The sequence below is a fragment of the Callithrix jacchus genome, chromosome 9 (genome assembly GCF_049354715.1).
Source record: "Callithrix jacchus isolate 240 chromosome 9, calJac240_pri, whole genome shotgun sequence".
Classification (NCBI taxonomy): domain Eukaryota; kingdom Metazoa; phylum Chordata; class Mammalia; order Primates; family Cebidae; genus Callithrix; species Callithrix jacchus.
Window position 1 is genome coordinate 128,812,801 of NC_133510.1, and position 24,904 is coordinate 128,837,704.

Here is a 24,904-nt window from a genome sequence, read left to right on the forward strand (position 1 = left end):
TTATTTCTCTGTCTGCCAACAGGATCATCTCTTGGCTTTGGTTTTCAGCAGTTTGCATATTACATGCCTAGGTGTTTGCTTTGTTTACAATTGTCCTCTTTGGTGTCACGTGACCTTCTTGGATCTGTGGTTTGGTGACTGCCAGTAATTCTGGAACAACCTTGGTTATATAGTTTTTCAAATCTTTTTTGAGCCCTGTTTTGGGATTCCAATTACATGTACATTAAAGCATTTGACACACTCACAGCTCTTGCATGTCCCTTTCCTTTTCTTTGTCGCTCTTATTCCCTTGGTGATTTAGATGGGGTAATTCCTATTGATTACCTTCAAATTCACAGATTCTTTCCTTGGCTCTGCTTAGTCTACTGAGGAGTAAATCAAGACATCAAGATCTTTGCTACTGTGCTTTTTTATTTCTAGAGTTTCCATTTTATTGTTATTGTTTTAATCTCTCCTGAAACTACCCATCTTCTCCTTCATGTTGCCTATCATTTCCACTAGAGCCCTTAACATGTTAATCACAATTATTTGAAATTTCCTGTCTGATAGTCCAAACAGCTGAATCATATCTGAGGCTAGTTCTATTGACTTTTGTTCCTTCCTGGGGATGTGTTTTGTCTTGACTTTTGGTGTGCTTTGTGCTTTTTGTTTAAAGAAGGACCTTTCTGTATGACATATCTCATCTCAGGAGATACTCGCTTTTATGATTATAGTTGTGTATACCTTTCTTTTTGATAGTCCTATAATGTTGGGGTTTCTGTTAACATAGTCAGAAGCTGGGCTAGGTTTAAGGGTTTTTTTTTAAACAACTTTTTAACTTTTTAATTTTTGTAGTACATATTTATAAGGTACATGAGATATTTTGATACAGACATGTGATGTGTAATAATCACATCATGGAGAATGGGGTACCCACTCCCTCAAGCATTTATCCTTTGTGTTACAAACAATCCAATTATACTCTTTTCGTTATTTTTAAATTGTACAATTAAATTATTATTGACTATGGTCATAGTCACCTTGTTGTGCTATTAAATACTAGGTTTTATTCTTTCTCTTATTTTGTACCCATTAACCATCCCCACCTCCTCCACAACCCCCACTGCCCTTCCTAGCTTCTGGTAACCATTCTTCCACAATCTTCATGAGTTTAATTGTTTTGATTTTTAGAACCCACAAAGAAGTGAGAACATATGATGTTTGTCTTTCTGTGCCTGGCTTATTCACTTAAGATAATGATCTCCAGTTCCATCCATGTTGTTGCATATGACAGGAGCTCATTCTTTTTTATAACTGAGTAGGACTCCATTGTGTGTCTGCACCACATTTTCTTTATCCATTCGTCTGTTGACGGACATCTGAGTTGCTTCCAAATCCTGGCTGTTGTCAGCAGTGCTGCAGCAAACACCAGAGTGCAGATATCTCTGTGATGTACTGATTTGCTTGCCCTTTTTAAAAAAAATTTTTATTGCATTTTAGGTTTGGGGATACATGTGCAGAACATGCAAGATAGTTGCATAGGTACACACATGGCAGTGTGTTTTGCTTCCTTTCTCCCCTTCACCCACGTTTGCCATTTCTCCCCAGGCAATCCCTCCCCAGCTCCCCTCCGCTGTCCCTCCCCTTTTCCCCCCAATAGACCCCAGTGTGTAGTGCTCGCCTCTCTGTGTCCATGTGTTCTCATTTTTCATCACCCGCCTATGAGTGAGAATATGCGGTATTTCTTTTTCTGTTCTTGTGTCAGTTTGTTGAGAATGATGTTCTCCAGATTCATCCATGTCTCTACAAACGACACAAACTCATCATTTCTGATTGCTGCATAATATTCCATGGTGCATATGTGCGACATTTTCCCTGTCCAGTCTATCATCGATGGGCATTTGGGTTGGTTCCAGGTCTTTGCTATTGTAAACAGTGCTGCAAAGAGCATTTCTGTGCATGTGTCCTTATAGTAGAATGATTTATAGTCCTTTGGATGTATACCCAGTAATGGGATTGCTGGGTCAAATGGAATTTCTATTTCTAGGTCTTTGAGGAATCCATTGTGTATCTGCACCACATTTTCCACACACTGTCTTCCACAATGGTTGAACTAATTTACACTCCCACCAACAGTGTAAAAGTGTTCCTTTTTCTCCACATCCTTTTCAGCATCTGTTGTCTCCAGATTTTTTGATGATCACCATTCTAACTGGCGTGAAATGGTATCTCAATGTGGTTTTGATTTGCATCTCTCTAATGACCAGTGATGATGAGCATTTTCTCATATGTTTGTTGGCCTCATATATGTCTTTGATTTCCTTTCTTTTGAGTATATATCTAGCAGTGGGATCGTTGGATCAGATGATAGCTCAAGTTTTAGGCTTTTGAGGAACTTCCAAACTTTTCTCCATAGCAGTTGTACTAATTTACATTCCTACCAGCAGTGTACAAGGGTTCCCTTTTCTCTATATCCTTGCTAGTATTTGTTATTGCCTATCTTTTCGATAAAAGCCATTTTAACTAGGGTGAAGTAGTATCTCATTGTGGTTTTGATTGGCATTCCTCTGATGATCAATGATGTTGATCACCTTTTCATATGCTTCTTTGCCATTTGTATGTCTTCTTTTGAGAAATGTCTATTCAAATCTTTTGCCCATGTTTTGATTGAGTTATTTGTTTTTTTCTTTTCCTATTAGGTTGTTTGAGTTTCCTATATATCCTTGCTATTAATTCTGCTTTGTCAGATGAATAGTTCGCAAATGTTTTTATCCCATTCTGTAGGTTGTCTCTTTACTTTCTGGATTTTTTTTTTTTTTTTTGCTGTGCAGAAACCTCTTAACTTGAGGTGATCCCATTTGTCCATTTTTGCTTTGGTTGCCTATGCTTGTGGAATAATATTCAATAAGTTTTTGCCCAAACCAATGTTCTAAAGAGATTCCCCAATGTTTTCTTGTAGTATATTGATAGTTTGAGGTCTTAGCTTTAAGTCTTTAATTCATTTTGATTTGATTTTTGTGTATGGTAAGAGATAGAGTTTGAGTTTCATTCTTTCCATATGGATATCAGTTCTTCCAGCACCATTTATTGAAGAGACTGTCTTTTCCCTAGTGTATGTTCTTGGAACCTTTGTTGAAAATGAGTTCACTGTAGGTGTGTGGATTTGTTTCTGGGTCCTCTATTTGTTCCGTTGGTCTGTGTATCTGTTTTCATGTCAGTACTATGCTGTTTGTCTACTATAGCTCTGTAGTATAATTTAAAGTCAGTGATTCCTACAGTTTTGCTCTCTTTGCTTAGGACAGCTTTGGTTATTCTGGGTCTTTTGTGGTTCCATATAAATTTTAGGATTTTTTTTTCATTTCTGTGAAGAATGTCATTGGTATTATGATAGAGATTGCATTTAATCTGTAGATTGTTTTCAGTAGTATGTGTATTTTTACAATATCGATTCTTCTAGCCCATGAACATAGAATATCTTTCCATTTTTTTGCTGTCTCCTTTAATTTTTCTCCTCAGTGTTTCATAGTTTTCAATATAGAGATCATTTACTTCTTTGGTTAATTCCTAGTTATTTAATTTTATTTATTGCTATTGTAAATGGGATTATTTTAAAAATTTCTTTTTAGATTGTTCATTGTGGGCATATAAAAATGCTACTGATTTTTGTATGTTGATTTTGTATCCTGCAACAGTACTGGATTTGTTCATGAGTTGTAATTGCTTTTTGGTGGAGTCTTTAAGTTTTTACAAATATAAGATCATATAATCTGCAACCAAGGATCGTTAGACTTCTTCCTTTCCAGTTTGGATACTCTTTATTTCTTTTCCTTGTCTGATTACTCTAGCTAGGACGTCCAGTACACGCTGAATAACAGTGGTAAAAGTGGGCATCTCTGTCATGTTCCAGATCTTAGAGGAAAGGCTTTCAGTTTTTCTATGTTCGATATATACCAACTATGGGTCTGTTGAATATAGCTTTTATTATGTTGAGGTATGTTCCTTCTATACTCAGTTTTTTAAGGTTCTTATCATGAAGAGATGTTGAACTTAATCAAATATTTTTTCAGCATCAATTGAAATAATTGTATATTTTTCCTTCCTTCTGTTGATATGATGTATCACATTAATTCATTTGCATATGTTGACTCATCCTCGCCTCCCAGGGATAAAACCCACTTGGTAGTGATGAATGATCTTTCTAATGTATTGTTGAATTCAGTTTGCTAGTATTTTGTTAAGGATTTCTACATTAGTATTCACCAGAGGTATTGGCCTGTAGTTTTCTTTTTCTCATGGCTTTGTCTGGTGTTGATATCAGGGAAATACTGGCCTTGTAGAATGTAGTTTGGAAGTATTCCCTCCTCCTCTGTTTTTGGAATAGTTTGAATAGGATTGGTAGTAACTCTTCTTTAAATATTAGGTAGATTTAGAAATAAAGTCCTCAGATCCCAGGCTTTTCTTTACTAGGAGACTTTATTACAGCTTGAATCTCATTACTTGTTATTGGTCTCTTCAGATCTTGGATTTTTTTTTAAATTGCATTTTAGGTTTTGGGGTACATGTGAAGAACATGCAAGGTACACACATGGCAGTGTGATTTGCTGCCTTCCTCCCCGTCACCTATATCTGGCATTTCTCCCTATGCTATCTCTCCCCAACTCCCCACCCCCTGCTGTCCCTCCCATATTTTCCCCTGACAGACCCCAGTATGTGATACTCCCCTCCCTGTGTCCATGTGTTCTCATTGTTCAACAGCCACCTATGAGTGAGAACATGAGGTGTTTGATTTTCTGTTCTTGTGTCAGTTTGCTGAGAATGATGGTTTCCATGTTCATCCATGTCCCTACAAAGGACATGAACTCATCGTTTTTTGATGGCTGCATAATATTCCATGGTGCATATGTGCCACATTTTCCCTGTCCAGTCTATCATTGATGGGCATTTGGGTTGGTTCCAGGTCTTTGCTATTGTAAACTGTGCTACAATGAACATTTGTGTGCACGTGTCCTTATGTAGAACGATTTATAATCCTTTCGATATATACCCAGTAATGGGATTGCCGGGTCAAATGGAATTTCTATTTCTAGATCCTTGAGGAATCACCACACTGTCTTCCACAATGGTTGAACTAATTTACACTCCCACCAACAGTGTAAAAGTGTTCCTATTTCTCCACATCCTCTCCAGCATCTGTTGTCTCAGATTTTTTAATGATCACCATTCTAACTGGCGTGAGATGGTATCTCAATGTGGTTTTGATTTGCATTTCTCTGATGACCAGTGATGATGAGCATTTTTTTTTTTTTTTTGAGACGGAGTTTCGCTCTTGTTACCCAGGCTGGAGTGAAATGGCACGATCTTGGCTCACTGCAACCTCTGCCTCCTGGGTTCAGGCAATTCTCCTGCCTCAGCCTCCTGAATATCTGGGATTACAGGCATGTGCCACCATGCCCAGCTAATTTTTTGTATTTTTAGTAGAGACGGGGTTTTACCATGTTGACCAGGATGGTCTCGATCTGTTGACCTCATGATCCACCCACCTCGGCCTCCCAAAGTGCTGGGATTACAGGCTTGAGCCACTGCACCCGGCCCTGATTTTCTAGTTCTTTAAGACGCATCATTAAATTGTTTATTTGAAGTTTTTCTTCTCTTTTGATGTAGGCACTTGCAGCTGTAAACTTCCCTTAGTATTTATTTTGCTGTATCCTATAGGTTTCATTATGTTGTGTTTCCATTAACATTAGTTTCAAGAAAGTTTCTGATTTTTTTTTTCTTAATTTGTTCATTGACCCCTGGTCATTCAGGAGCATGTGGTTTAGTATCCACGGATTTGCGTAGTTTCCCAAATTCCTCTTGTTATTGATTTCTAGTTTTATTCCATTATGGTCAGAGAAGATGCTTGACAGTATTTAAGATTTTAAAAATGTTTTAAGATTCATTTTGTGACCTAACATATTGTCTGTCCTTGAGAATTAACCACGTGCTCAGGAAAAGCATGTATATTCTGCAGCCTTTGGATAAAAATGTTCTGTAAATATCTATTAGATCCATTTGGTCTACAGTGCAGATTAAGTCACTCAGGCTGGAGTGCAATGGCATGATCTCAGCTCACTGCAACCTCTGCCTCCTGTTCAAACAATTCTTCTGCCTCAGCATGCTGAGTAGCTGGGATTACAGATGCACACCACCATGCCTGGCTAATTTTTGTATTTTTAGTAGAGATGGGGTTTCACCATGTTGGTCAGGCTGGTCTCAAACTGCTGACCTCACGATCTGCCTGCCTTGGCCTCCCAAAGTGCTGGGAGCACAGGCATGAACCACCATGCCCAGCCTGTCCAATGTTTCGTTGTTGATTTTCTGTCTAGAAGATCTGTCCAATGCTGAAATGGGATGTTAAAGTGTCCAGCTATTATGGTACTGCAGTCTCTCTCTTAAGCTCTTAATATATCTACCTTTTTTTTTAAGATGGAGTTTCACTCTTGTTACCCAGGCTGGAGTGCAATGGTGTGATCTTGGCTCACCGCAACCTCCGCCTCCTGGGTTCAGGCAATTCTCCTGCCTCAGCCTCCCGAGTAGCTGGGATTACAGGCACACGCCACCATGCCCAGCTAATTTTTTGTATTTTTCTAGTAGAGACGGGGTTTCACTATGTTGAACAGGATTGTCTCGATCTCTTGACCTCGTGATCCACCTGCCTTGGCCTCCCAAAGTGCTGGGATTACAGGTGTGAGCCAGTGTGCCGAGCCCTAATATATCTAGTTTATATATCTGAGTGCTCCAGTGTTGGAATACTATTTAGTTAAAACTGTTATATCCTTTTGCCAAATTGACTCATTTATCATTATATAGTGTCCTTCTTTGTCTCTTCTTATAGTTTTGTCTTGAAGTCAATTTGTCTGATATAAGTTCAGCTACTCCTGTTCTTTTTTGGTTTCCATGGAATATCTTTTTTCATTCCTTTATTTTCAGTCTATGTGTGTCTTTATAGGTGAAATGTGTTTCTTGTAGGCAGCACATCACTTGGTCTTTTTTGAAAAATCCATCTAGCCACTCAGTGTTTTTTATTTTTATTTTTTTATCACAGAGTTCAATGTATTTACATTCAATGTTATTTTTAAGGACTTACTCCTTCCATTCTTCCATTTTGTCATTTGTCTTTTGGTTGTTTTGTACTATTCTCTTTCTTCTTCTTTCTTCTGAAGGTAATTTTTCCTGGTGATACAATTTACTTTCTTGCTTTTTATCTCTTATATATTTGTTACATGTTTTTTGGTTTGAGGTTACCATGAAGCTTGCAAATACTATCTTATAACCCATTGTTTTAAACTGATAGCAACTTAACCCTGTTTGCAAAAACTAAGAAGCAAAAAGAAAACTAATAAAAACTCTACACATTAACTTCATCCCCCTACTTTTAAACTTTTTGTTGTTTCTGTTTATATTTTATTGTACTGTCTATATCCTGAAGAGTTGTTACAGTTATTATTTTTGGTTGGTTCATCATTAAGTCTTTCTACTTAGGATAAGAGTAGTTTATCCATCATAGTTACAGTGTTAATAATATTTTGTTGCCGGGATTGGTGGCTCAAGCCTGTAATCCCAGCACTTTGGGAGGCCGAGGCGGGTGGATCACGAGGTCAAGATATCGAGACCATCCTGGTCAATGTGGTGAAACCCCGTCTCTACTAAAAACACACAAAAAATTAGCTGGGCACGGTGGCGCATGCCTGTAATCCCAGCTACTCAGGAGGCTGAGGCAGGAGAATTGCCTGAACCCAGGAGGCGGAGGTTGCAGTGAGCCGAGATCGCACCATTGCACTCCAGCCTGGGTAACAAGAGCAAAACTCCGTCTCAAAAAAAAAAAAAAATTTGTGTGAGTTTTGTACTTTCAGGTGATTACTTATTGCTCTTTCATGTCCTTTTCTTCCTGATTGAAATACTCCCTTTAGCATTTCTTATAGGACAGGCCTGTTGTTGATGAAATCCCTCAGCTTTTGCTTATCTGGGAAAGTCTTTATTTCTCCTTTATGTTTGAAGGATATTTTGGCCAGATATACTATTCTAGTGTCAAAGGTTTTTTTTTTTTTCCTTCCTTCAGCACTTTAAATATGTCATGCCACTCTCTTCTGGCCTTTAAGGTTTTTACTGAAAATTCTGCTGCTATTTGTATTGAAGCTCCATTGTAAGCTATTTGTTTCTTTTCTCTTGCTATTTTTAGGATCAGTGTTTTTATCCTTGATATTACAGAGTTTGATTATTAAATACCTTGTAGCAATATTCTTTGGGTCAAATCTTCTTGGTGTTCTGTAACCTTCTTGTACTTGGATAGTCACTTTTCTTTTTCCAGGTTCGAGAATTTTTCTGTCATTATCCCTCTGAAAGTTTCTACCCCATCTCTTTCTCTACCTCTTTGAGGCCAACAACTCTCAGATTTGTTTTTTTGAGATTATTTTCTAGATCTTGTAGGTGTGCTTCCTTGATTTTTATTTATTTTTTTCTTTTGTCTCCCCTGGCTGTGTATTTCCGAATAACTTGTCTTCAAGCTCACTGGTTCTTTCTTGAATCTCCTTATCAATTTTGCTAATAAGTGACTCTGGTGCATGCTTCAGTATGTCAGTTGCATTTTTCAGCTCTAGAATTTCTGCTTATTTTTAATTATTTCAATCTCTTTGTTAAATTTATCTGATGGAATTCTGAATTCCTTCTCTGTGTTATCTTGAATTTCTTTGAGTTTCCTCAAGACAGCTATTTTGAATTCTGTGTCTGAATGGTCACATATCTCTGTTTCTTCAGGATTGGTCTCTCTTCAGTCAGCTTGTAGTGAAGGCTGTCTGGCCTGAGACTCACCCTGCAGGGCAGTGGGATCCTCTCTTGCTCATGGCAGGTCCAGAAATTTTATCCAAAAGCAAGTCTTCTACCTGGGGGCTATAAGAGCCCACTTGATGCTCTACCCACATGTGGCCAAGCTGGTACCTAAGCTGCAAGAGAAATTCTTTACTTTTATCTCTGCTTTTCTGAAGCAGGAGTCTTGTCCTGTAACCATCACAACTGAGAATGTGCTGAGTTTCATCTGAAGCCATCAAATCTCAGAGGCTCACCCAAGACCCTTGATGTAGTACCAGGATATTGCTGCCGGTATTTCAGGACCGAGGGGTTCTTCAGCTAGGAGGTAATAAATGCTGCCAGGACTGGGTCCTTTCCTACAAGGCAGTGGGTTCCCTTCTGGCTCAGGGTATGTCTAATAATGTTATCTGGAGCTAGGGCATGGAGAGGAGGCCTCAGGGCTCTGATCAGGGCCCTATTTTCTTGTGTCTGAGTTGCTATCCAAGATGCAAGACAAAGTTCTCCCCACTCTTTCTTCTCTCCTCAAGTGGAGGGAAGGGGTCTTTTGTGGTGCGGTAAGCTGTGCAACCTGGGGTTAGGCAAGGGTGATGCCAGCACTCCCTTAGCTGCCTTAGCTGGTGTCTCAGTCAGTCAGGTGTCCCCAAGTCCACTGGCTCTGGGCCCAGTTCAGCACTAGGACTTGCCTCAGTCTTGTAATCCTTGTGGACTAGACTGCCTTTCAAGTTTATTTAGTAACAAAGAGCACTTTAGCCCTCGGTAGTAAGGATTGCAGGAATTCAAGTTTGGACTCCTGGGATTGGAGATTCCTCTCTGCCTAAGGCTGATTTAAATGCTCCTTCTGTAGGTGGGTGTCAGCAAATTTTCTTTCTGCTATAACAGAGTGGAACTGAGTTCAATGCCTCACAATCGCTGTGGTCTCCCTCACCCATTGCACTAAAACGCTCTCTGCACCACACTGCCACTGCTGGGAGGCGGCGTGGGTGGTGGTGGTGGTGGTTCAAGACTCCTACCTCTTCAGTGATACTAAGTTAAATCCAGGTACTGTTAGTGCTCACCTGAGTTTTGGTTCCCATGAAGGTGCTTTTTTTGTGTGCAGATAGTTGTTAAATTGGTGACCTTATGCTGGAGATTGTCAATAGAGCCTTCTGTCTCACCATCTTGCTTTGCCTTCTCCCTAGGTTTGATTGCCATTATGGTTACCCTCAGTGCACCATGAACTTCAAATTCCTCTAGTGATTCCTTGCACTTAGAATGTGAGCTAATTTTCTAGAGGTTATTTTCTCAATGTCTGCTTCCTTCTTGGCTTTGAATATTTCCAGTGTACTCAAGACAGAATCTGTTTCTTGTAGCTCTCCTACCTATTCCCTATTATATTTACTTGGTGCTTCTTAGCCTACTGGATTACCAGGGCCAAAATCTCTGATGTTCTGTTTAAGCATCAGTCTCAGCAGACACCGTATCACTTAGTCTCTAGTGTGTGGCTTTCGAAGGGGCTCCTACCCCTCTTCAAGCTGTAGTGTGTCTAGCATGTATTCTCATCCTTCCTTCTGTTTCCTTTACTTTCGATGCAATGAGTTTCCACAGTATCCTGATTGGCAGATGTTATTATACTTCTGCCTGAAGACTAACACTTTGGTCCCATTGGGGAAATAGAAGAGATGAAACTGCAGAAATTTAGCACGGACTGCAATTTCTCTCTGCAGCCAGAATCATGAGGGAAGCTGTCTTGGGATTATCTCCCATCTTCTCTCTAAGTGTCTGCTGAGATTCTTAGAACCTGCAAGAGGGTGGAAACTCTCCTGTTTTTACAGTCCCCTGGGTCTTTACACTCTCACAGTAGCCCACATTTGTTCTGTAGAAATATATCTAAAAGCTTTACCTGAATCCTTCTTATCAGCTTATGTGGCATTCAGCAGTGTCTACCCCAGGGAAGCAAATGCTTAATATATATTTCTCTCTGCAGGCATATGTCTTTCTCCAGATTGCAGGTTAGTTTGTTACCCTGCAGCCACAGTTCCCAGACAACTCATGAAAAATTGTTAATTTGTAGTTTGATAAGGGTGGGAAAATTGCTTTTCAGCACTCTATATTTCTGAGTTGAAATTGGGGACCTTGCTGTCTTGATTTTGTCTCTGATCTTTATCAGAGTATAATTCAGGCTGCTTTAAATATACAAAAGCTAAGAATGAGCTCAACATATAGAGGTGATCAGAGGATACTCAACATAGAGAGGGAATCAGAGATCCAAACTTATTTCTTTAGCTTTATGAACTCTGAATATCAGAGACAAGTTCCAGTCAATTTTTAGTAAGTTTATTTTGCCAAGGTTAAGGGCGCACACCCATGACACAGCCTCAGGAGGTCCTGACCACATGTCCAAAGGTGGTCGGGGTACAGCTTGGTTTCATACATTTTAGGGAGACATGAGACATCAATCAATATATGTAAGATGAACACTGATTCACTTCGGAAAGACGAGACAACTGGAAGCAAAGGGGGTGGGGGTGCGGGGACAACTCAAAGCTGGTAGGGGACTTGCAGGTCATAGGTAGATAAGAGAAACATTGTTGCATTGTTTTGAGTTTCTAATTAGCCTTTCCAAAGGAGGCAATCAGATATGCATTTATCTCAGTGAGCTGAGGGTTGGCTTTGAATAGAATGGGAGGCAGGTTTCCCCTAAGTAGTTCCCAGCATATCTTTTCCCTTTAGCTTAGTGATTTTGGGGTCTCCAGGATTCTTTCTCTTTCACAGCTTGAATTCTGAACCTCTCTCCCTGACCTCTAAACTCATGTGTCTAACCTCTTAACATTTTTATTCAGATATCTAATAAGCATTTTGAATTCAACATTTTCAGAACTGAAGTCTGGATTCTTTCTCTCTTCCCTAAATACACATCTTGTGCCACCTTCTCCTATCACAGGGATAGGAGCTCCATTCTTCTGGTTGCCCAGGCCCCAAACTCAGAAACCCCATGGGACTTCTCCCTCTCACTCATTCAAAAGCCATTTTAATATCAAATCCCATCTCATCACCTCTGTCACTACCGCTGTGATTGAAGCCACAATCATGTCTCTGTTGGATGGGTTGAGTAAGCCTCTGAATGGTCTCCCTACCTGCTAGAGGTATCATTAATTTTGTTGGCTCAAGCCACATTTTTGCTCCAAGCACAACAAAACTTCTCATTACACTTACTGGAGTAAAATACAAGCCCTTGGCTTCTTCTCTGATCTCACTTCCCCTATCTTGGCTCATTTGCTTTCAGCTGTTTTTCCTTTTTATTGACCCTTGAATATGGCAGGAACATTCCTGTCTCAGGGCCTTCACACTCCTTGTGTCCTCTGGTTTGAATGATCTTCTGCACATCCTCCTGACTCACGTCCTCACTTCAGTCAGGTCTCTACTCAAATGTTACTTCTCCAAAGGGCCCTTTCTTTTCTATTCTAATTAAAATAACATATTCTATCATCACTGTCCATTCTCTTCCTTGCTTATTTTTTCTTTCAAGCCTGTTTTACTGCCTGGTACTATACTATATATCTAAATGTTATTTAATTTGTCTGTCTCCCCTATTAGACTATCAGTTTCATAAAAACAGGAACTGTATTCCTCATTGCTCTGCTGTCAGCACCTAGGACAGTTCTTGAGTCTTAGTCAACAGTAAATAATATTTATTGAATGAATAGATGCTTTATTCCTGTTTTACAGATGAGGGATCTCAGGCAAAGAAAGGTTACATTGTGACAAAATACACTGAAACTCTGAGCTTGGTTTCTAATCCTTCCAAACAAAAGAATGTCAGAGCAGGAAATTTTAGGTTCCTTAAGGTTCACAGATGCAAAATGTGAGCCTCAGAGATTGGGGAGCAACTTGCTCAGAAGTGGTGAAGGGAAGGGTTGAGGTGAGGACCCAGGTCTCTGGGCTTCAATCTGTGGCACTGAATTTCCCTCTGAGCTTCCCCTGGACATGGAGGTTTACTTAAAGGAATGTGAAAATTACTAATTAAATATTATTTTGTGTTAAGTTCTGCTTCTGCCATGTAGGAACTAGTTCTGAGAACAGATAGTTCTTTCATAGATTACAACTATGAACTCAGGGTAAAACCAGAAAATATAAATCTCTAACGAGTGAACAAAAGCATGAGTATTTTGAAGTGGAGTCAAACTTGGAGAAAGTGTCCAGAACAGGGAATTTTTCTGATTTGTTGGCCTTTGCCTCGAGGACACCTGCATTTACAGCAATGAAGTGGGCAAAGTGAAGTGCTGTAGAAACTCCTCCATCATTGTGGCTGGAAGCAACCAGGGAAAAGAGCCTGGGGTAACCACTGACACAGGTAACGATAAGGATGACTCTTGGAATAATTATACCTGTGAAAAAAGCCAGACGTACAGAGTACACATTGTGATTCCGCTTATATAAAATTCCAGAAAGTGAAATGCATCTGCAGTGATGAAAAGCACATCACTGGTTGCCCAGGGCTAGGAGGAGAGGCAGCCACGGACTGAAAAGAGGCACTAGGATCTGTTTTTGGGGTGACAATGTTCTGTCTGTATAGCGTTTTCATGGGTGGACACTGCCAAACTCATTGAACTTTACCCGTTAAATGGATGCACTGTATTCAACATAAATTATAACTCAATCTGGTTGTTAAAAAGTACTGGTGTGTGTATTTAGGTCTTGCCTTTCTCAACAGCCTGTGGTCCTTTGGAGGAAGGGCCATGTCTTCCTTGCCTGGGCTACAATGAAGTAGTAAGGCAGTGCTGAGGAGGCCTCTGGCACAAACTGAATGGGAAACCATGCTCTGCCTTTCCAGCAGCCTCTCCTTGGCCTCAGCCTACCCTTAGTAATATAGGGACAAAAGTGTAATGTACAGAGTATTTGGAGAGGTTAATGGGTATAATGCTACAGAAAATTTTGAAAACAATGCAGGGCCGGGCGCGGTGGCTCAAGCCTGTAATCCCAGCACTTTGGGAGGCCGAGGCGGGTGGATCACGAGGTCAAGAGATCGAGACCATCCCGGTCAACATGGTGAAACCCCGTCTCTACTAAAAATACAAAAAATTAGCTGGGCATGGTGGCGCGTGCCTGTAATCCCAGCTACTCGGGAGGCTGAGGCAGGAGAATTGCTTGAACCCAGAAGGCGGAGGTTGCGGTGAGCCCAGATCGCGCCATTGCACTCCAGCCTGGGTAACAAGAGCGAAACTCCGTCTCCAAAAAAAAAAAGAAAAAAAAAAAGAAAACAATGCAGAGTTCATAGTAAGAACTTAATACATGATAGATATTATTATTCCTTTTGGCATTTATTAATAGTTATAAACTCACGGTAAAAGAAATATTTTTGATTATATGCTGCACCTCAGACACAGCATACTTTGTTAAACTCAGTAGTACATACAAACTGTTTAATTCATATAAGTGAATATCAAAGGTTTTTCTCTACATAGTTTTGATTCTGTCTCTCTTAATATAGAATTTCAGCATTGTTTGTAAGTTTGTGAGAAACATACCATCTGATTCTGTAGCATTTTTTTTCTTTTAATATAGCAGCACATGTCTCGGGTTGGGAGAGGGGTCATGAGGAAAACCTAATGCGTAGTCAGCCTCCCATCAGTGCAGGCAGGTGGGTTAACAGCGTGGCAAACACAGAGGGTGGCTGTGCACAGATTAAATTCTTGCTTCTTTTTTTTTTGAGACGGAGTTTTGCTCTTGTTACCCAGGCTGGAGTGTAATGGCGCAATCTCAGCTCACCGCAATCTCTGCCTTCTGGGTTCAGGCAATTCTCCTGCCTCAGCCTCCCGAGTAGCTGGGACTACAGGTGTGCGCCACCATGCCCAGCTAATTTTTTGTATTTTTAATAGAGACGGGTTTCACCATGTTGACCAGGATGGTCTCGATCTCTTGACCTCATGATCCACCCGCCTCAGCTGGGATTACAGGCGTGAGCTACTGTGCCCGGCCTCTTGCTTCTTTTTAAAATAGAACATGAAGTAAATGATGTGTCTTACAAGATACCCAAAGGAAACATATACACATCTGGAGAGCCCCACTTAGCCTTTTTTATTATAAAGTAATGTAGTTGCAAAAGTGTAATTTGACAGTAAAAATATTAACCTCTAAAGGCAACTTCTGGAGGATGACATTTACAAGCCATCTCACACATGAACATGACACAAATCATCTGTTTTCAATCTCCATGCTCCTGTCCTCAGCTCTTCTTATATTAGGATTGACAGCATTTGGTTTTCGATGTTCCTCTTGGGGCTCAGAGAACCCTGAAGGTATCGTTTAGATGAATGACGGGAATCTGACTCTGATCTTTACTTTGCTATGTCTTCCTGTCATCTCCTCACATCCCGTCTCTCCCTGCCAGTAAAACACACATGGACCTCATACACAGAGATCTTAATTCCCAGTTAAAAGGCCAAATTGATCACTGGGAATCCAAGGCCTCACATTTATCAGCTTTGTTCTTTCTCGTCTGTCTTCTCCCATAATACATGAAATCACTTTCATTTTTCATATTGCCATTACCACGACAAGCTTGTGTAAGTCACCTTCTTTGCCTTCTTACATATACACACACTGCTATTGGTGGTGTACACAAATGAATGGGTCCCAGGGGAAACAGCTGTGACATATTCATTCGCACACTCGACATCTATTTACTGAACACGGTCTGTGTGCCCAGCACTGTGCTATTAGCAGAGACAGCAGGAAAAAGAGAAAGGTCCATGTTCTGAAGCAGATTACCTTCAGGTGGGGAAGACAGATAAGAAACAACCAGGAGCATTAAGAGAGTGCTAATTACTGTGAAGAAGTAGCTTATGTAACAGAGCAATCTGGCCGGGCTCAGTGGCTCACGCCTGTAATCCCAGCACTTTGGGAGGCCAAGACAGGCAGATCACGAGATCAGGAGTTCGAGATCAGCCTGGCCAAGATGGTGAATGCTGTCTCTACTAAAAATACAAAAATTAGCTGGGCACATTAGTGGGTGCCTGTAATTGCAGCTACTCAGGAGGTTGGGGTAGGAGAATCATTTGAACTTGGGAGGTGGAGGTTGCAGTGAGCCGAAATTGCTCTATTGCACTCTAGCCTGGGCAACAGAGTGAGACTCCATCTCAAAACACACACCACACACACACACACACACACACACACACACACACACACAGCAATCTGGTGCGATTAATACAGTGTGAGTGGTCTAAGTAGTGGAGCCATGTTGTGAATTTAGTTTACACAGTAGCACAACAGCGAATTAGATACAGGAAAATAGTGTAACATAGATGGAGAGTGACCAGAGGTGGGTGCCAAGTTTAGATTAAGAATGGCTCAGGGAATGCATTCTGAGGAGTGGCATTTGAGATGCAGTCCTGTGTCATTTATAATCCCTTTGGTGGAAAATAACAAAACCACATAGACCATGGTGACTTTACCAACAAGAAAGCCTGATAAGATGCCTCAAAATCAGGGGTCCAGGTGGGCTGGTCCAGCGGCCCCTCTAGGTCATCAAGGGCCTGGGTTCCTAGCTCCCAGTGTCAGCATGGCCCGTGTCCGGCTCCCTCGGGGCTCTGGTATCCCTGCAGCAGTTCCTGTCATCATTTCCTATGTGATAACATCCGGTCAGAGGAGAAGGGGCCACTTCTGGTGACTCTTTGATCAAGGAGATGTTTCACAGAAGCCATAGTAGACTTCTCAGAGCTCACTAGCCAGAGTAATAGCATGTGCTTTCCCCTAAACCAGTCATTGGCAAGGAGGATGGAGGTTTAATGATGGAGTTAGGGAGGCCTGTGGTGAATAGAGGGCTGTCGATTTCCTGAAGAAAACCTTATTAATATTAGAAAAGAGGAAAGTGTGTGTGTTGGGCAGAGGTGCTGGTGCATAGTTGACTGGCTAGTAGGAAAGCAGTTATGAAGGACATCAGATCATATTCCTGGGAAGACAATGGCATAGCCTTGGGATGGGGCTAAGCCTAGGAGAGCTCAGAGGAGCAGTGAAGACCCAGGAGGAGGGGCCTATGCCGGGCAGGGAGGGCATGCAAGGTGTGGCCAAGAGAAGGAGGCAGGTCCAGAGCATTAGGGCCTGGTAGGCCCCTATAAGGAGTTTGGATAGTATCTGTTGTAGCACAAGAAGTCCGTGGAGAGGACAGACATGATCAGGCAGAGGAGACAGCCCTGGGCCAGTAATCAGCAGTCAGGTGCTGGCTCACAGTATTACACACATGCAAAATGCTGTACGATTGGCAGTCACTTTCTCTAAGATGGATTCAGTACAGATAAAACGGTTACCTGTTTTTGGCATCCACCTTGTGGCTTCACCATGGGGCTTATTGCATGGAAAGGAGAGTGTTGCAGCAATGAGGTCCTGTACAAATATTAGCTCTTTTGTGCAGTCAGTATCTCTATTTGAGATAGTTATAAAATCCCTGTGAACACTGAATTAGTAAGTACTGAACCTTTGCTTCTAGAAGACACACACACACACACACACACACACACACACACACACCCCTTCTAATAGTCTATAATCTTCTATTTCAAAAGAGACATTGGAGTTTGGAAGTGTTAGGTGACTTGTCTGAGGCTGCCTCACTAACAGGTGCCAGAGTAGGGATTTAGATTCTGTCCTACTGGATCCAGAACCTAAGCTGAAGCTTCTGCACGGCACTCCACTGCCCCCTATGTTGTCCATGCTCTGGTCTTTGTATGAGAGCTGGGACAAGAAGGCAGAGTGGGCACTTCTTTGACCTCAATTGGGAATGCCTGCATGGGGCAGGTGGTTCAAAATTTTCCTCTCTCTGTGCAGTTCCACAAATGACCAAAAAGGCACCGCAAGTACTGACTTTGGGGTTACTTTTAGGGAGTAGATGAGTTTGCACATATGGAATACACAAATAATGAGGGTCATCTGTAATTGGTGAGACCATGAGGTGCAAAACTCTGGTTTCTGTATATCTAATATGTCTTTTGTACGTTGTTAGAATCTCAGGTCTTAGCATTCAATACGATTAGCCTTATTTGTACTGTTTTAATTGAATTATTTAAAATGGAGGACAGACACTTTTTTAAGGGTATGCATATCCTAGGAGAAAAAACTCTGGAGATGGTCAACATAAAGAAGTCACCTGAGTCCTCTTACTTTGTTATGTTTTAAATTAATTTATTTTTCCGTATGGGCTATACATCACTTCCTTAAAGATGGGGCAGGTTTAAGTCTGTATGTGCTCCGAGAGGATGCAGACAGTTACGTTATTTAATTCCTTATGAACATAGAAAGGGTCTCACGGTTTCCAAAACTGATGTATTCTTTCCAGTGCGATGTGATTCAGAGTGATTTCAAGTGTGATTGTGGGTGGTTGGGTAGCAGTAAACAAGGGACAACCATAATTTTCCATAAATGCAGGAGGGTTGAGGTCTGCAGTATGGAACGTTGGATTGAGAAAGTTCTAGCAATAGGTGACAACCACCTGAGCTAGGGAGAAGTGACAGCAGAACTCCCCAGTGTATCCACTGCAGGCTTCTAAATCATAGGGAACCTCAATCTATTTGCTTCTGAGCAGGATTAAGGGGACTTCACTCTCTTGAGATAGTATGCATGCCACAGGCTGAAAAAGCAATGGGTTCAAGGGAGATTAGAGGTCTTAATGAGCCTTCACCTTCTCCTAGTGCAGTGCTTCCCTGGGAAGGCAGAGATTTCCTTCTAATAGGGCTTCCTCACCTTGAGTACCTAAATGAATGGCAGTCAGGCTCAACATTGTGTCAGCAACTATTGAAAATAAGAACAGGATCCTCCATTCCATTTTCTGTTCTAAATGGAAATCTTGTTCTGATTGTTCTCTTTACAGTCCTGGGCATAATGAAGCAGATTTAACTGCCCCAAACATGCTCTAAAATATAGCTAATTTGCTTGGTTCATTGTTGTTTTTCTCTCTCTTTTAAAGCAAAGAGAGGGATAGAAGTAGATTCTTCTCTTTTTCAATTTGAAAAGTTAAAGAAAAATGCCGTATTCAGCTCTCCTTGGAATTTTGGGGATGAGAGACACATTAGCTCTCAGGCCTACTGGTAGCTCTATCCACTACCAAATTAGTGCTGGAGGGAAAAAGACTTGAGATTGCTGAGTTCTGACAGGATAGGAAAGGGGCTCCACAAGTGAATGTACTGGATTACAGTAGCTCTACAGCAATCCTTGCTCATTGCTGTATGGACTATCAAGTCACAGTCATAATGAGTTCAGCAGATCTCCCAATTAGTGGCCTACATTAATGATACCTAAAGATTCATTTTGCCGTGCAGAAGCTGTGGAGTTTGATTAGGTCCCATTTGTCTATTTTGGCTTTTGTTGCCAATGCTTTTGGTGTTTTGGTCATGAAGTCCTTGCCTACTCCTGTGTCCTGAATGGTTTTGCCTAGATTTTCTTCTAGGGTTTTTATGGTGTTAGGTCTTATGCTTAAGTCTTTAATCCATCTGGAGTTAATTTTGGTGTAAGGTGTCAGGAAGGGGTCCAGTCTCTGCTTTCTGCACATGGCTAGCCAGTTTTCCCAACACCATTTATTAAACAGGGAATCCTTTCCCCATTGCTTGTTTTAGTCAGGTTTGTCAAAGATTAGATGGTTGTAGATATGTTGTGTTGCCTCCGATACCTCTGTTCTGTTCCATTGGTCTATATCTCTGTTTTGGTACCAGTACCATGCTGTTTTGATTACTGTAGCCTTGTAGTATAGTTTGAAGTCTGGTAGTGTGATGCCTCCTGCTGTGTTCTTTTTGCTTAGAATTGACTTGGCTATGCAGGCTCTCTTTTGATTCCATATGAAGTTTAAGGTAACAGTCATTAGAGTGAATCGGCAACCAACAGAATGGGAAAAAATTTTTGCAGTTTACCCATCTGACAAAGGGCTGATATCCAGAATTTACAAAGAACTCAAACAGATTTACAAGAAAAAAACAAGCCCATTCAAAAATGGGCAAAGGATATGAACAGACACTTTACAAAAGAAGACATATATGGGGCCAACAAACATGAAAAAATGCTCATCATCAGTGGTCATTAGAGAAATGCAAATCAAAACTACATTGAGATACCATCTCACGCCAGTTAGAATGGCGATCATTAAGAAATCTGGAGACAACAGATGCTGGAGAGGATGTGGAGAACTAGGAACACTTTTACACTGTTGGTGGGAGTGTAAATTAGTTCAACCATTGTGGAAGACAGTGTGGCGATTCCTCAAGGCCTTAGAAATAGAAATTCCATTTGACCCAGCAATCCCATTACTGGGTATATATGCAAAGGACTATAAATCATTCTACTATAAGGACACATACACATGAATGTTCATTGCAGCACTGCTTACAATACCAAAAACCCAAAAGCCCATCGATGATAGACCAGACAGGGAAAATGTGGCACATATACACCATGGAATATTATGCAGCAATCAAAAATGTTGAGTTCGTGTCCTTTGTAGGGACATGGATGAACTTGGAGACCATCATTCTCAGCAAACTGAGAGAAGAACAGAAAATGAAATACCGCATGTTCTCATAGGCAGGTGTTAAACAATGAGAACACATGGACACAGGGAGGGGAGCACTACACACTGGGGTCTGTTGGGGGGACTAGGGGAGGGACAGCGGGGGGGTGGGGTGTTGGGGAGAGATAACATTGGGAGAAATGCCAGATATAGGTGATGGGGAGGAAGGCAGCAAATCACACTGCCACGTGTGTACCTATGCAACTGTCTTGCATGTTCTTCACATGTAGCCCAAAACCTAAAATTCAATTAAGAAAAAAAGATTCCTAAAGACATTTTTGGTGTTGAGAAGTGGAAGTGACAAGGATCCATCCCCGTGACTGGGGATGCAGGGTGAGTCTTCAGTGTCCCGTTAGCTATGTTCTCCTTGGTTTCAATGTCGAGCTACAGTGTAGAGCTGTTAGCCGGCAAAAGGCTGATTTCTTCATTTCCAAGGGAGCACATTCATATCAGTGCCATTTTTTTCAGGGTCAGGAGGAGGTGATAATTTATCTTTAAGTTTGGAAGTTGGTACTTCTGACATGTTTCTTGAGCCATACACTTGACCATGTCAGACAGGCAGCCGGGCGTGTGTGTCTGGGACTCAGAAGGGAGGCCTGAGTTGAGTTACAGATTCAAGTGAGGAAAAGAAGCAACAAGAATAAGTCCTACTTTCTAGCTTGCAGAAATGGGGCTCTGGTGGCTCCACTGGTTGAGGTGGGGCCCTGCAAGCAGCCCAGGCTTGACCGTGCCCTTCAGCAGTATGAATGCAAAGGTTGCACGGTACTTTTTATTTTGTGTCCTCTGCTCATGAAATGATTTGCGATCTCTATTTCTTCTCTCCACCTAGATACACAGATACGTTTTTTTCTGATTGTCCAGGAGAGAAACTCAGCAACAATTTATTTGCTTATCCTGAAATAAAATGGGGACTTAAATTGTCTAATACTCAACCTGCTAAAGCATGCACATTAGAGAGGGCACCCCCAAATGCTGAGTCAAAAGATCATGGCAAAATGCCACATTCATTCTGCATAATTATAGCTGAATGGGGCAAAAATAATTATATCCATGTTTCTAATGCATTTCACAACTATTTCGCCTACCGGGATTTTAATCTAGTGCAAAGCTCTCCTGATTCTTCAGAGATCCTCAGTATGACTTGAATAATGTAGACTTTTTAGTAACATAAAAACCTTTTATGCATCTTCAGATATGGTGCAAGAGTGAACTGTGAGGCACCTGGGGTTTGATTAGTGATGGTTTAAGTACATAAAAAAGGCAAGATAAAGAAAAACACCCACACACATACACAAAAGACAACAGAGGTTATATAACTCCCTTAAATTATGTTAATGGTTTTACTTGTCAGTATTTTGTAATACAAAATAGTTTTCCTGGGGTCTATTTGTCAGTATATGTCAGTAATTAGTGCCTACAAATTACCTTTTGTACAAGTCGGGTTGTTTTGGTGTCTGATAAATCAGAGCTGCTGAAGTTCGTGAACTTTCCCTGTTGTTGGTTTTTGCTTGTGCTTTTCCTCCTGATGCATCTCAAGGTTCTGCCTCCTCCCCAAAGGTTTCCAACAACTGTGATTCCATCTTTGTGAATGGGAAGGAAATGAAGAGCAAAGTGGACACGATTGTGAACTTCACCCACCAGCACTTCACCTCCCAGTTCGAGGTCACTGTCTGGGCGCCCAGGCTCCCCCTGCAGATTGAGATCTCCGACACAGAGCTGAGCCAGATCAAGGGCTGGAGGATCCCGGTTGCTGCCAATAGAAGGTGAGGAATCAAAGAGAAGACTGTGGATCTGATCGCCCTGGGTCCCAGATCTGTGTGGGAAGCAAATTAGCCCTCAGGGACTCGAGCCCTTGGGAAGCAACATCCCCGGTGGGAAGCATGGTCTGGGCTTTGGGTTTGGATGGATCTGGCTTGAGTACTTACTAGCAACTTGGCATGAGGAAATTATAATGAAAATAGTAATAATAATAATAATAGTAACAACCTCATAGAATAGTTGCTAGGATTCAGTAAAATGAGTGCAATGCATAACAAGCACCTAGCACAAGACGTGGCAATTAGGACATAGCTGTTTTCCACTCCCCATTTCACTATTGTTCATTCCTACGTTATTCACTCTCAGTTCCCCTGCTTGTAAATGTCAGCCTTCATCCACGGAGCACAGTACAAGCCGTTAAGAGTGTGGGCTGTGGGATAAGGCTGCCTGCGTTTTTTATTCCCCTGCCAACCACCCGGGTAAGTCTTCATTTTACTGCCGAGTTTCAACCCCAGCTTTACAACTTGTACCTGTGTGATGTTGGACATGTGATTTAACCTATTCGTCAGTTTCCTCATCTATCAGTTAGGGATGATAACATTACTGAAGCGTTGTCCCAAGAGCTCAGTGAATGGATACATGCTATAGTAGACCGTTCTAAAGATGACTCTCCCTCCCCATCATTCTCATCTCCTGCTTCTTCAAACACTAATCTGGTAGTGCTGGGAAGGGGAGGGGATTTTACAGATGTAACTACAATCTCAAATCAATGGACCTTAAAATACAGAGATTTGCCAGGAGTTGGGACCCATCAGATAAGTCCTCTGAAAGCAGAGAGTTCCTGCCAACTGGTAGCAGAAGGGGAGGTTGGGAAGCTTTGAGGATGAGACCAACTTGATGATGTATTCCTGGCTTTGAAGGTGAGTTGAGCCACTTGCTGACGAATGTGGATTGAGCCACTTGCCGAGCAGTGTGGGTAATCTTTAGTAGCTGAGAGCAGCCACCAAATGACAACCAGCCAGGAAACGGGGCCTCAGTTCTGTAACCTTAGGAACAGAATTCTGCCAACAGTCTGGCTGATCTTAAAAGTGGATTCTCCCCTAGCACATCCAGATAAGAGACCAGCCCAGTGACACCTTAATTTTGAACTTGTAAATCTCTGTGTAGAGAATTCAGTTGAGCTTGCCTGGATTACTGGCTTGCAGAACTGCGAGTGTGTTGGTCTGGGCATTGTTTTAAACCATGAAGTCTGAGATTATTTGTTACACAGCAATAGAAAACGAATGCAGAGATTGCTGCCCAGTGGTGGAGTGTAGCTGTAACGCAGGCCTCAAACGTAAGCGTGCCTTTGGAATCAGGCAGTGAGTGGAGGCTGGAAGATTTTGAGGAGCATAATGGAAAAAGCCTCAACTGCCTTGAACAGACTGTTAGTAGAACAGTATTAACGGAAGCATGTTAAAGACGGTGTACGTGATTCCTGACGATCATCGCAGGGAAATCCCAAATCACCTTACAGAAAGCTGAGATCGTTGTGGACAAATGGTAAGTAGAAATCTGAACTTCAGAAACGCCGCCAGTGAGGATTCAGGTGGAGGTGAGGAACATGGATTCTGGTTAGGTGGTGACAGAGTGCTTAGCAAGACTGTGCCCTGCAGGTGTGTGGAGAGCAAGTGAGGCCAGGTAGTTAGCTGAGAAGTCCAGGCAAACCACTGAATGTGCACCTTGGATTCATCTTGCTGCTAATAGCAGAATGCAAGAGAAGAGAGAACATTTTGGAAGGACCATCAGACAAAAGAAAGAGGGACCTAATGATGTTGAAATTTTTCAGCATCTCCAGACAGCAAATGATAAAGAAATGAAGAGATTAACTGTCAGAAAAGTGTGCTTTAAACCAAGGTCAAGGGTGGATCTTTAAAACCGTTTGCTGAAACTTGAAGGGCTGCCCAGGGAAGTGATACTGCCCAGCCTGCCTGATATCTCCCAGCCTCCACCCAGCCCAGGGAGGTACCCTTGTCTCCTGTGGTCAAACCCTGCCAGATTCAAGTGAGAATCCTGCTTCACTGTGGGAATCCACAGTGCCAGGGGAGCAAAACAGACCAGAATAGCACCTGAGGGCTCTATAGCCAAATTTTCTCTATGACCTAAGTGTACAAAAGTAGGCTAGGACCTACGGACTAAAACAAAGCAAATTTAACTAAAACAGATTTCAGCTGGACCCAGGGTTTCCTGTCATAATGTACAAAGTGGCCAGAATATAACTGAAAAATCACTCGTCATACCAAGAATTAGGTAAACCACAATTTGCATAAGAAAAGACAATCAACTGACGCCAACGCCCACATAAATCAGATGTTAGAATATCTGACAAGGATTTTAAAGCAGCCATACCAAAGGGGGAAAAAAAAGCTTTCAGTAAGAAATTACAAATAGCCTTGGAACCAATGGAAAAGGAAAATATCTCAGCAAGGAAACATAACTTATACAAAAGAACCAGATGGGAATTATAGAAAAATATAGGAACTAGGGAGAACAAAAGCCCTCAATAGGGTTAGCAGTACAATGGAGATGGCAGAGGATAAAATCAATGAACTTGAGGACAGATAATACGATTAGCTTAATCTAAATAACAGAGAAAATAGGTTTGGGGAAACAAAAGGAACAGAGCATCAGAGACTTGTGGGGCCATAAAAGAAGATCTAGAATTTCCATAATTAGAATCTGAGAAGAAGAGGAGAAAGGGTGTAGGGCTCAGACAGTATTTACAGAAATAATGGCTGAAAACCTCTCCAATTTATC

General features: G+C 41.5%; 1 protein-coding gene across 4 annotated transcripts in view; it reads left to right on the forward strand.

The window, feature by feature from the left end:
- TMEM132B (transmembrane protein 132B) overlaps nt 1-24,904 on the forward strand; it is a 520,042-nt gene that overhangs the window by 483,585 nt on the left and 11,553 nt on the right. For all 4 annotated transcript variants that reach the window (XM_035258161.3, XM_035258162.3, XM_078337717.1 and 1 more), the window contains one exon: nt 21,908-22,113. In XM_035258161.3, the coding sequence (XP_035114052.2) occupies nt 21,908-22,113 (206 nt within the window). The remainder of the gene's footprint in view (nt 1-21,907; nt 22,114-24,904) is intronic.